This window comes from Peromyscus eremicus, chromosome 15, assembly GCF_949786415.1.
Source record: "Peromyscus eremicus chromosome 15, PerEre_H2_v1, whole genome shotgun sequence".
Taxonomy (NCBI): domain Eukaryota; kingdom Metazoa; phylum Chordata; class Mammalia; order Rodentia; family Cricetidae; genus Peromyscus; species Peromyscus eremicus.
In genome coordinates this window covers 57,100,138-57,112,320 of record NC_081431.1, presented here as the reverse complement: position 1 = coordinate 57,112,320, position 12,183 = coordinate 57,100,138, and the positions used below count along the sequence as shown (strand labels likewise).

The 12,183-nt window shown below is 51.5% G+C and overlaps 1 protein-coding gene across 2 annotated transcripts; it reads left to right on the top strand.

Moving 5' to 3' along the window:
• The first annotated feature begins 8,083 nt into the window (after positions 1–8,083).
• On the top strand, positions 8,084–10,678 carry Phlda3 (pleckstrin homology like domain family A member 3). 2 transcript variants are annotated; one of them, XM_059280695.1, is made up of 3 exons: positions 8,084–8,780; positions 9,754–9,843; positions 10,465–10,678. In XM_059280695.1, exon 1 carries the CDS (start codon positions 8,334–8,336, stop codon positions 8,712–8,714), a length of 381 nt encoding a protein of 126 aa, XP_059136678.1. In that variant the 5' UTR covers positions 8,084–8,333; the 3' UTR covers positions 8,715–8,780; positions 9,754–9,843; positions 10,465–10,678. The 2 variants fall into 2 exon arrangements, with proteins under 2 accessions (XP_059136678.1, XP_059136677.1); XM_059280694.1 differs by lacking the exon at positions 9,754–9,843 and having other exon boundaries at positions 8,087–8,780.
• The last annotated feature ends 1,505 nt before the right edge of the window (positions 10,679–12,183 follow it).

Below are 12,183 nucleotides of genomic sequence, written 5' to 3'. Positions count from 1 at the left end.
TCCTAATCCCAAGCCAAAATGCATTTAATGATTTATTTAATGACTTTTCAAAAAAAATTAAATTCAAGCCAGCAACTCAAACAGTAACTTTAAAATTCAAACATTCCCGGTTGGTGAGATCAGCGGGTAAAAGCGCTTGCCACACAAGCCTGCTGACCTGAGTTTGATTCCCAGAACCCACGTAAAGGTAGAACAAGAGAACCACCCCCACCAAGCTGTTCTTTGACCCCTACAAGTACACTGTGGCACATCCCCCCTCCTCCCCCGCCAATAATTAAATTCAAACATTCTAACACAATATAATCCATTGATATACCAGGTAAAAACCTGCATGCTCAAGATTGTTGGCAGAAAAAATGCTTAGAAGCCTTTTTTTTCCTGTGATTAAGCTACCATCTCTGTATAAGAGCCGAAAACTTTTTATGTGTGGTTAAAAATACTGCAATTCATAGCCCATGATACTCTCAAGTCTGAGCCAAGGCGTTCGCCAGCATGGTGTGGCACGGCGCATGCGCAGTGAGAAACTCACGGGATCATGGCTGTAGTGAAGGTATGAGTTACAACATGGATGGGCGCGTGCTACTGGTTATGCCACAGATTCATATCGTGTTTGATTTTGAGTTAACTTTTTGTCACTGTATGTTCAGAAACCTTTTACTCTTACCAAATTTTTCACAACCTCTATGTTCAGTACGCTCAGTTATACAACCCCATATAGGGTTGGGATTCATGGTTTAAGGCACTGTGATTCAAAGCACACTATTGTTATTAAAAGAGAAAGCTAAGGAACAGAAAGCGATTGATCTGTCCAGAGTTGCCCAGCTGGCAGGTTGGGAAAGCTTCTTGTTGCTTTGGGCCTCAGTCTGTTCTGGTAATACCTTTGCTCTGTGGTCCAGTGTCCCGGAGGGCCATTCTGGGGCAACCCTTTGGCTTCTGCAACATGGGCATCCAGATGCCAAGATGGCATGGGAAAGGGGAAAATTCTGCAGGCCCCAACCTGAATCCTGAGCCCACAAATCCAATCTCTGTCAGACCCAAGCTGGGATCAAATGCCTTCAAGTCCAGACTCAGCCCCATCAGAGAGGGGCAGTGGGCGCTCTCAAGACGAAAGGGATCCCTGGTGAATCAGGAAAGTTATTGGGTTGGAAAGTGATTAAAGGGCTGAGCGTGGGAGGGGATTTCCAGCAACAGAGACAGGCCCAGGAGCATGCCCGGGCTGGTCAGCCACACGGTTGCTGCCCACTTGAGGTCTGTTGCAATAGTGCCCATAAAATTCAAGTCATTAGAGACTTGAAACTTGGGCCCGTTTTCAAAAAAACAGAGATCGGAGGAAACCCCAAAGCCCTGAACAAAGAAGGGCTGTACATCAAAGGGGGGCAGGAGGATCAGAAGTCTGGGGAAAAGATCTCCCGGGGTAAGAGAGGAGAGCTGGGAGGGACCAGTGAACTGGAGGGTGAATACAGAGAGAGGGGCGGGTGGGGCAGGATTGCGGGTGGACCCATTCTGCTCTGTGTAGGTGATGAACTAGGAAAAAGGAACCGGCTGAAGAGGAATCAGCAACGGCCCTCTTTTCTTACCTATATGGGGAGTTCTTGAGGCCCTGGGAACCAACCAGGCTTTCCTGGAAATCATTATTATTATTATTAGTGTCACAAAATAGAGCTTGCCAGCCTTCACTTTGCACTTGAGAAATGGAGGTATGGTGAGAGGTGACTGTCCACCGTGCTATTGAACTGGAGCCTCCCAGCCAAGCGCTCCGTCCTCTACGCCAGTGGTTCATACTCCTTTACACGCAGTGCTTGCTCTGCCTCAAACCCAGGGCTCCGACTCAGTAGGTCTAGGATGGAGTCTGAAATTTGCTTTTCTGATGCTGCTGGTCCTGGACATTTTGAGAACCATTGCTCTCAACCCTGGCTATCTAAAGTATATGGAGCAGTATCAATAATGTATAACATGGAGGCTTCTAGAAATGCATATTCTCTGGTCCCAAACCAGACCTACTGAATCATCAGCATCTATCCCCAGCAGCTGAAGAAAGCCTTCTAATCCCAGGGGCCAGCTACCCAAGGTGCAGAGGGAAAGCTGCCTCTTTATGTTTCCAGAGGCTGGCAGCAGTGTGTGTGTATGTGTGTGTGTGTGTGTGTGTGTGTGTGTGTCTGTCGGTCTGATATGATCCTGATATTCCCCCAGCAGGAGACTCTGCTGTGCCCACCCCAGAGAAGCTCACCGATGCCCTGAAGACAGTAACCTCCATGAATGTATTTGAAATCAACCCTGCTCTCCAGCCATTGAGAGGCCTCTATGTAAGCTGGGTATAGTGCTTGTAATCTTGACACTAGGACAGCTGAGACAGGAAGATCTCAGGAGCTAGGCCAGCTTGGACTACATAGGGAGACTGTGTCTCCAAAAACTAAAAAAGGAAAACAAATAGCAAGTATCTTCAGGTTAGCCCGCCAACATATCAGTCACATATCAGTGTGGATCTTTCCAGATTTGACCTACACAACAGAGTGGGCTTCAGTTCATGTGGGGTCATGTTTCACACCATGTCATGCTTCCAATACTGAAATAGTCCCCGCTGAACCATGAATTTTAGTCAGCTCTCTTATTATTTGTTTTATTTAAAAATATTTATTTAATTTTACGTATTTGTGTGTGTGCATAAGTGTATGTCTGTAGCACATGTGTGCAGAGCCTGTGGAGGTCAGAAGAGGGGTTGATTCCCTGGAATGGAGTTATAGATGGTTGTGATGCACCATGTGGATGCTGGGAACTGAACCTGGGTCCTCTGCAAGAACAGTAAGTGCTCTTAACTTCTGAGCCATCTCTCCAGTCCATCAAACTCATTTTTAACTGCGTAAATGTGGATGTGTTGGGTACTTAACTAGATTTGTGGGCAGAGGATTGAAACCCTCAAGTACAATAGAATGATGAACAATTAAAAAAAAATACGATTCCCCCCATCCTTTCTTAGAGGAACTGTCAACTATTGAGTTTCGGCCTTTAATCTTTACATTTCTGTATTGACTTATTTTGTGAGGGGAATGAGGGTGGTGTGTGGATGCCGTGGTAGATGCCCTTAGAGGACAACTTGGAGGAGTCAAGTCTCTCCTTCCATCCACCGTGTGGATTATGGGGATGAGACTCAGGCTGCCAAGTCTGATAGCAAGTGGCATGACCTGCTGAACCACCCATTTCCCTTTGTTTAGGCTTTCTGAGGCACATGGTCACTATGTAGTCCAGGCCAGCCTTGAACCCACTGTACAACCCAACCTGGTCTGAAGCTTTTGATTCTCCTGCCTCAGCCTCCTGTGTGCTGGGAACTATAGACTTCAGCTGCCAGGTCTAGCTTGTTACTGTTTCAGGTGGTATACATAGACCTCTTTAATTAGTTCACTAGCTCCCGGTAGCATCACCCTGTTTCACCTCCCAACTTCTGGGCTTTTATTTTGCCACTCATCAGTAAATGTTCATCAAGGCTGAACTGTGAACCAAGCGACGTTCTAGATGCTGGAGCGAGGAGGGTGAAGAAAATATCAAACTCTCGCTGGTATAAAGCCTACGTTCTAGTAGAGGACAGACGATGGATAAACAGGAAACACAGATCTGAGAGGGCGGTGCAGGAATGAAGCAGAGAGGGGGACCTGATGTGTCTTTGGGGAGTAGGTGGAAGTCTGAAGCAAGGTCTTAGGGTCAATCTCACGGAAAAGGCACCGGGACAAAGAATGGAGGGAGGTGAAGAAGAACCAGGTGGTGATGTGGTGAGGGCTCCCTTCCAGCAGAATGCAAAGTGCAAAGGTCTTGGGGAAGGAGGCTGAGGTCAGCAAGCCAGAGCAGGCCTCAGACCACCAGTCCTGGGTGGCCTGGCGAGTGACGTCACTAGTATTAGCCTTACTCCGTGCGATGACAAGGCTCTCGTGAATCCTGAGCAAAGAAGTTTTGTCATTTTACATAGTTAATTTTTTTTTTCTTTTGGAGACAGGGTCTTACTGTGTAGCCCAACCTAGCCTGGAACTTTCTATGTGGACCAGGCTAGCCTCAAACTTGCGGCAGCCCTCCTGCCTCCAGAGTGCTTGGGATTGTAGGTGTGTACCATTATATGCCTGGGTTAGTTTAAAAATTTTAGTGTTAATGTATATTCCTTTTTTTGAAAGATTGTCAACCTTTATTTTTTAGACAGATCTCATATATCTAAATGGGCCTTGAACTAACTATGTAGCTGAGAACAACCTTGAATAATAATAATAATAATTATTATTATTAATTATTTTGCTTTTTCAAGATGGGGTTTCTCTATGCAGCCCTGGCTGTCCTGGAACTCACTCTGTAGATCAGGCTGGACTCAACTCAGGGATCTGCCTAACTCTGCTGGTATTAAAGGCGTGCTCAATCTTGAATTTTTTATCCTTTTGCCTTTACCTCCCAAGTGAGTTATTATAGGTCTGCATCACCCTGCTACACTATACATTCTACACTGTTGACAAAATTGCCTTTATTGCTGTTGCTTTGTCTTGCAATGTATTGCTCCTTGACTTAATTTATTCATGCAGATATTGTGCGACACAGTAGCCCTGGGGTTGGAGAGAATGGTCAGCAGTTAAGAGCAATGTGCTCTTTCAGAGGACCTGAGTTTGGTTCCCAGCACCCATGTCAGACGGCTCACGCCTGCCTGGAATTCCAGCAGCTCCAGGGAATGGAACACTCTCTTCTGGCTTCCATGGGCGCCCTCACAGATGCCCATGCACACACATGTATACATACACATAAAATACAAATACAATTATTTTTAAAACCAGCTATGGGGGCTAGAAAGATGGCTCAGCTGTTAAGAGCACTGACTGCTCTTCCAGAGGACTTGGGTTCAATTTCCAGCGCGCACACAGAGGCTCACAACTGTTTGTAACTCCAGTTCCAGGGGATCTGACACCCTCATGGACATACATTCAGGCAAAACACCAATTCACATAAAATAAAAATAAATAAATCATGCCGGGCGGTGGTGTCACACGCCTTTAATCCCAGCACTTGGGAGGCAGAGCCAGGCGGATCTCTGTGAGTTCGAGGCCAGCCTGGTCTTTAAAGCGAGTTCCAGGAAAGGCGCAAAGCTACACAGAGAAACCCTGTCTCGAAAAACCAATAAATAAATAAATAAATAAATAAATAAATAAATAAATAAATAAATAAATAAAATCATTAAAAAAATAAAACCATCGATGTTTCGTTTTGCATCTCTTCCCCCAGCTGTGGCTTCCCTCTCCACGTGGCCCCCCTCCTTCGCTCTCACAGTGTTCAAAATGGGGCATTCACTAAGAGAGCCATTCTGGGCTCACTCCCTGCCCCCCCCTCCCAGGAGGTTTGAGTCAGTCCCAAACAGCTGGACTCAGCTTGCCTGACAGGGCAGATCGGCTTTCTGTGTGGTGCGGCCAAAGGGAGGTGTCAGTTCTGGGTTGCTACAGGGGACATTCTGTCCATCTGCCCCCTGTGGAGTCAACAAGCCAGTAAGAGTCCAGTCAAAATCTTGGGGCTCACCCTGTCTCCCGGTCAGTGGCTTGAGCAGGCCAAGCAGTAGTTCCTATTCCTGGCGGAGTCTCGGGAACCCTGACCGCGAGGCACACCCGGGACCCTCTGCTCTCCAGAACTTCTTCCCCCGATATTCAACTAATCCAACCTAGACCTGAGTGCCCCCCAGGTGGGGCTTCCAGGAAAGATGCCAATCCTAGGGCAACTGAATTCTCTTTCCCAACCCCAGGAGGCCACACGATTTGCAGGTCAGTGCGTCTGGGTCCAAAGACTGAGAGACTCAGGCCGTTAGGACGATGTGGTATGGGGAACTATGTGTTGGTGGGCAGAGATCCTCCCAGCAGGAGAGTGTGCCCACTGAGTCTCCTCCTATGCCCACTCTTTTGCTACCCTTTCCCTTCCTTCCTCCACTGTCTAGAAGCTCCAGTCTTCCAGCCAGGAAGTAGCAAGTGTGGGTGGTTGTGTCACTCGTTAAAAGGGCTCAGTGTTTATGGAGAGGCAGCGTGACGTCATCAGCAGATTCCGGGTCCTGTGGGCCATCGTACACTTACATCCTAGACTGTTTACAAAACTGCAGATCCCATTCAAGTTGCTTGACTTTTCAGTCTCATTTTTTTTTTCCTTATGAGAAAAAGTGAGCAAAACAATATTAACTATCTGTCACGAGAACTTAAAATGTGGAAGAGGGCTCTGTAAGTTTTAAGACTTGAGAATGATCCAGTAGCTGCAGAAAGCGTGAATGAAAGAGGAGGAAGTGTTGAGAGATGGGACAGAATGAAGACATCACCACGTCCATCCACACCGCCACGTCCATCCACACCACCACGTCCATCCCCATTGCCACTTCCATCCACACCGCCACATCCATCCCCACTGCCACGTCCATCCACACCACCACGTCCATCCACACCACCACGTCCATCCCCATTGCCACTTCCATCCACACCGCCACATCCATCTCCACCACCATGTCCATCCACACCACCCATTTCCTAAAGGAGAGAAGGTTGGGCCAAGGCAGGATTTGGCCAGGTTAGTGAACTTGGGGGACCCTCACAAGAAAAAGCCACAGCAAGGCATGGCTGGCAGATAGGGTTCTGAAGACACTGTCTCTTCTCTCTCCTGAAGTGGCATTCTGGAGGTTGGGAGCTGAGGGAGAAGGACAGAGGGAGGGACAGACAGATACTGTGTACATGCACTCCGCATGCGGGGCTGTGGGTGAGAAGCTGGCAGCTGCCGCCCTCCACACCTGGTTTGGTTCTGCAGGGGAGGGTACCCCTGGCTCACAACGGGACCCTCCCTGTGAGGTTAGTTTCTCACTGAGGCTAGAAACATGAGGCGTGAGTACAAAGGGGTCCTCTTTCTGTTATCAGTATGCATCATTAGTCCCAGACATTGATTATTAACATGGCCATGAATAGGTGTTTAAGAAACTGGCCTGGAGTTGACCAAGAGGGCCAGGTGAGGTCCTAGGAGAGCCGTGGAGGAATCTCAGAGACAAGGTCTCTAACTTATTCTTCACCACGGTCCTCCTAGATCAGGGTCAATTAGTTATCTCACTAGACAGATGAAAACATGAAAGGTTAGAGCCGTTGTCCAGGCAGGAGAGATTGCAATCAGGGAGGAGGGGTTTGAAGCCAACCGGGAGAAGCCTGTCTCCCCTCAGTTTAGTCCAGGGAGAAGCCCATTCTCCGGGGTAGAATCTGTAGGGAAGCCACAAGGCCGAGCATGGCTGGTCCTCCAAATGAGTGCCGCTCACCTTCAGGTACTTGGAGAGATCTGTGGGACACCCCCAAGCCCACAGCACGTTGTCTCTACTTCCCACTATGGTAAAGTCGTGAGGGGTCCGTCAAGATTTATCTCTCCCCACTTTATACTGGTTGTTTTCTAATGTCTACCCTAGGTTGAAGCAGGTAAACGTGGGAGGATAGATTGTCCAAGCCGGGGCCGGCCTCCTGTAAGTCCAGCAGACAGACATTTGCTGATGGTGGAGGAACCCAACACTAGCCTTTGGCAGAGGCTGGGGACCAGGACTCCACGGTTTGAGAAGCATCCAGCGGGTATTTGACGCCCACCATGCCATGGTGTCACTGCGCTCGCCCAGCAGGCCCAACCCCTGGCTAGCAGTGACATCGCTCCTTTGAGAGACGCTCCTTGGCCCTCCCCCACGTCTCCTCTTCTGCGCGCCCCCCTCTCCCCACCTTCTCCTCCTATGTCCCGGGTGAGAGGCCGGGGAAGGGGGGTGGGGTGGGTGGAGGAGTGGAAGATTGTGTTTTAAGAAAGGGCCACAGCAGGCCAGAGGCCTGGCTGTTGAGTAAGCAGCCCCCTCCCGGGGCCGCGCTGGCGGTGGGTGTTCGAGCCCCGCTGTGGCCCCGCCCCTCGGGGCCCTGTCCGGGCTGGTGCGCGGCGCAGAGGGGAGGGCCAGCGGGGCAGGAATGCACGGCGGGCGGGCGGGCGGGCGGCGCAGGAGGCAAGCGGCGGAACATGTAAGGGCACATCCCGCCTGCAGCCTCCCAGCGCGCAGACCGAGCCCAGGGGAGCGGGCGTGCGGGCGGAGAGGCGCAGGGCACCCGGCAGAGGCTCGGGGCGGTCGGGCCGGTGCTCGGGGTCCCGAGCGGGCGGCGAGCGAGCAGCATCCTCACCGCGCCTCCCGGGCGCCGCTGTCTGCAAGGCGCCCCCCGGGGCCGCGGGCTCGGCTGGACAGGGAGCAAGGGCAGCCGGCCAGGCCAGGGCACGAGAAGCCGGCGCTGAAAAGCCGGTGACCGCCGCGCCCGCCGCAGCCACCAGCGCTGCGGGAACCTCGGGGGGCGCCCATGACGGCGGCGGCGGCGACCGTGCTGAAGGAGGGCGTGCTGGAGAAGCGCAGCGGCGGGCTGCTGCAGCTGTGGAAGCGGAAACGCTGCGTGCTCACCGAGCGCGGGCTGCAGCTCTTCGAGGCCAAGGGCACGGGCGGCCGGCCCAAGGAGCTCAGCTTCGCCCGCATCAAAGCCGTGGAGTGCGTGGAGAGCACCGGGCGCCACATCTACTTCACGCTGGTGACCGAGGGCGGGGGTGAGATCGACTTCCGCTGCCCCCTCGAAGACCCCGGCTGGAACGCTCAGATCACCCTGGGCCTGGTCAAGTTCAAGAATCAACAGGCCATCCAGACTGTGCGGGCCCGGCAGAGTCTTGGGACTGGGACCCTCGTGTCCTAAACCACGAAGTATACCATTTTATCGACATGCCCCCCTCCCCAGCTCCGTGCCCAGAGGACATGTCAGGTAAGCCCCCAGAGCCCTGAACCCTCTCTCTTCTCCTGCCCCCTCGGTCCTCTATAGAAAACCAGGGGCTTTGTTTGCCAGTTTCCCAAAGCTGGACGGCCCTCGGGAAGGTTGCTGGAGCCAGCAGAGGGTAGGATCCCAAGACAGTGTGTTTGGGAAGCCTGGGCCCCTGGCCAAGTGAACAGAGCTGGCCTTTTCCCTAGGGTACCAGGCAGGAGGGTCCTTAATGTGGCCCAAATATCTGAGGGGAACACAGGGGGCCTGGGAGGAAGAGCCCAGTTCAGAGACTAGTTGAACACTGACTGATGTGGTGGACCTGTGGGCTTAACACGTTCGTCCAACATAGGGTTCCTGCATTATATGACTCTCTTCCAGAATGAATGCATGTCAGAGAGTTTAAGCGTTGAACTGAGGTGAAGACTCGCCATCTTGTAGTTATCGAAGGAGTTTTAAGGGCTTGGGCACAAAATCATGGCGTCACAGCACCCCACGTGGGACCTCAGTGGAGGGCTGGACTGAGCCAACCACTCAACAGCTCATTCTTGACTGTGGGTGGCTTCAGGGCTCTAGGGCTGAGCTATTGGGAGGGAGAGCCAGGGAGCAAGAGATGTGTGAGGTGGGCTGTAGCCAGGCCATCAGGTCCAGGGGGTGATGGGCCCGTCTATCGGCCTATCCATGAGTGTTGGCCAAGGTCGGCCGGGCCAGAGGAGATGCAGCTGGAAGAGAGGCTGGATGGCTGAAAACAGGATGGGGCCACGAATTATTTGTGATGTCTTAATCCTCCTTGAGCAGTAAGACAGAAGGTTGAAGGTCGGTTTGTGGTTAGAATGGCTCAAGGAAGGGACCAGGAATAGAACCCAGAAGCCATGGCACTTAGCCTTCTTGCCCTCTTCCCCAAATACCACTACCTCCCCATGGGAACCTGAGCTGGGTCAAGGAGGGATTTATATAACTCTGGCCTTACCTTCTCCAGTGGAAGCTTTTGTCCCTCAGGACCCGACTGCACCTCACCTAGAACCTCATCCACCTCCCCTTCCTCCTTGTACCAGCAAGCAGAGTTCAGGTGAGGCTGGGGGCCGTCTAATGCTCCAGGCCTTTGAGATTCCTGTTCACTGCCTCCCCCCACACACTGTAGTGAAGCTGGATATAAAGTAAACTCGCTGGGCTAAGAAGGGGTCCCCCTTGACCCCTTAGGACTCAGAGCAGGGCTGGAGAAAGCAGTGGCCACAGTGTATCACCAGCCCTCTGTAGCTACCTGTTCCTCCTCTGTGGATTCAGCCAATCCCTGGTCAAAAGTAGCTGGGGGAAAAATGTTATCTGAACATTTACAGACCTTGTTTCTTGATAATATTTCCCAAACAATATCATGTACCAACCATATATATATATATATATAAAACATTACATTGTGTTAGGTATTAAAAAATTACAGTGATGATGTCAGGCATATGGGAGGTGTGCGTAGGTTATATGCAAAAACCACACTCTGATATAGAAAGAAGTTTCCAGATTTTAGCTAGTGTCCTCTGCATGTCCTGGAACCTATTTCCTGTGGGTCACAGGAGTGGCTACATTGTTTCCATTTGTTCTGGAGTAGAAAAGACTGGGAAGGCCTGGGGTGAGGCACCCAGTTCCTGGTAAATCAGCTGTTGCCCCTGTCCTAACCACTGTTCTTTCTCTCCAGCTTCTCTGCCCACTTTGGTTGGTTGGGGCCTGACTACATGTGACGTGGCAGAAGCTATTAGCATGTGGAAGAAGCATATCATCACAGAAGGAGCCAACCGGCCAGGGGCGGAGAGCCGATGAGGGGCTGAGGATGAAGATTCAGTTCCTGGACACTGAGACTGTTATACCCGGCGCAGGCCTTCCAGCCGCAGGCCTGGCCTCATGTATCATGGTGGAGGTGGAGCACGTGAGGCTTACCTGGCATCGAGGCCCCTCCCACTGATCCTGCCCCTGGTTCTGGGTTCTGCAGACTGCTGTTTGGCCCCTGGCCTTGAGCTTATGCCCACAGGAGGGCAGTGCCTCATGGGATGCTAAGCCAGGACCTCGGTGGAACTCAGGAGGCCAGCCTGGGATCCAGAAGATGGCCACCCTACCTTAGGACAATTGCTGGACTTAGCTTGCAGATGGGGATCTGCTGGGCATGAGGCCTGTGCCTGGGGGTCTCTTGCTGCTTTGGTCCTTTTGGGACCCCCCACCCACCTCTCTCTTTGCACACTTCTTCCCTCACCTCTGCTGCCCTCTCCTCACTGTGGTACTGGGCCTGGAGGTGGTGGGGGTGGGTTAAGGGTTTGGCCATTACCATTTCATGCCTATTCCAGAATGAAGATGCCCAGTCTGTGGGCAGTAACCACACTGTCTGCTGAGTGAAATTCTTTTAACTATAAACACCCGGAGCTTGGGGCATCTTTCTACTTTTTCCCCGACCTATAGGCCCTCTGAAATACATAGCTTGAGGGGTGCATGCACAGTACCCCCAGTAGACATGGCCTCGTTGGCCTCAGTGTGACTGAGGAATGTCACATTCCTGCGGACGCTGCTTCTGTAGAAGGTTACTTAGCCCCTGCTAACCTGGGAAGCGGCTCTGATTGCTGGGTCGGCTTCTCTCCCTGTTATTTCCACATGCAAATGCACACATTCATAGAGGAAGCCTTCCTTAGTGGCTAGCATTAGGGAATCATTCCTCCGTGGGAAGATGCAGGGGAATCACCGCCTGGAGTTAAGACAGAACCTGCTGCTGACCGCTGTGGCCCTTCCCAGTATAACCAGCAAGTCTCCCCCTCCCTGATGCAGAGCGATGGCCTGCTTCAGAGTCTCTGGAGGGAACAGTGAGGCCAAGGGAATCCCTCCAATTTGGAATCTCTTTGATAACCTTTTTGTTCTTCTCATGTTTCACTCCTTCACGTTTCTCTTGTTTTTGAATCAAAATTTCCCTTTCCCCTCTCCATGTCCCTCAGGCCTCAGACGTGCCTCCTATGGGGGAGGGAAACGACATCTCCCAGTTGAATATGAGTGTGTGATTTACAAAGGAACACTCAACAACTGTCCTTTGCATTATCCCATTAGTCTACACCGCCCTGGGATAGCTTCATCCCACCGGGTCAAAAAGTATCACCTTCCATGCTGACCGACCGAGACCAGTGCTATACAGGCTAGGTCTAATCCCGGGTGCTGTGATCAGTTGATGATGTCTTCTGTGGGGGATGGAGTCAGCACTTGGATGCATCAGGAAAGGGGAGAAAGTCGCCACTCCTGCATGATGTAGCTGTTAGTGGAAAAGGGTTAGCTTCCCCATCCTTATGAAAACAGCCCATTTCCAGACTACTTCAATCAAGCCCAGGAACCACTGGGCTTAAAGAAGTGAGGCATCAGGCATTCAGAAATGGAGGAAGGAAGGTTT

Bases quoted from the DNA above. Each gene is read 5' to 3' on its own strand.
- Phlda3 (XM_059280695.1), top strand. From the start codon at position 8,334: ATGACGGCGGCGGCGGCGACCGTGCTGAAGGAGGGCGTGCTGGAGAAG.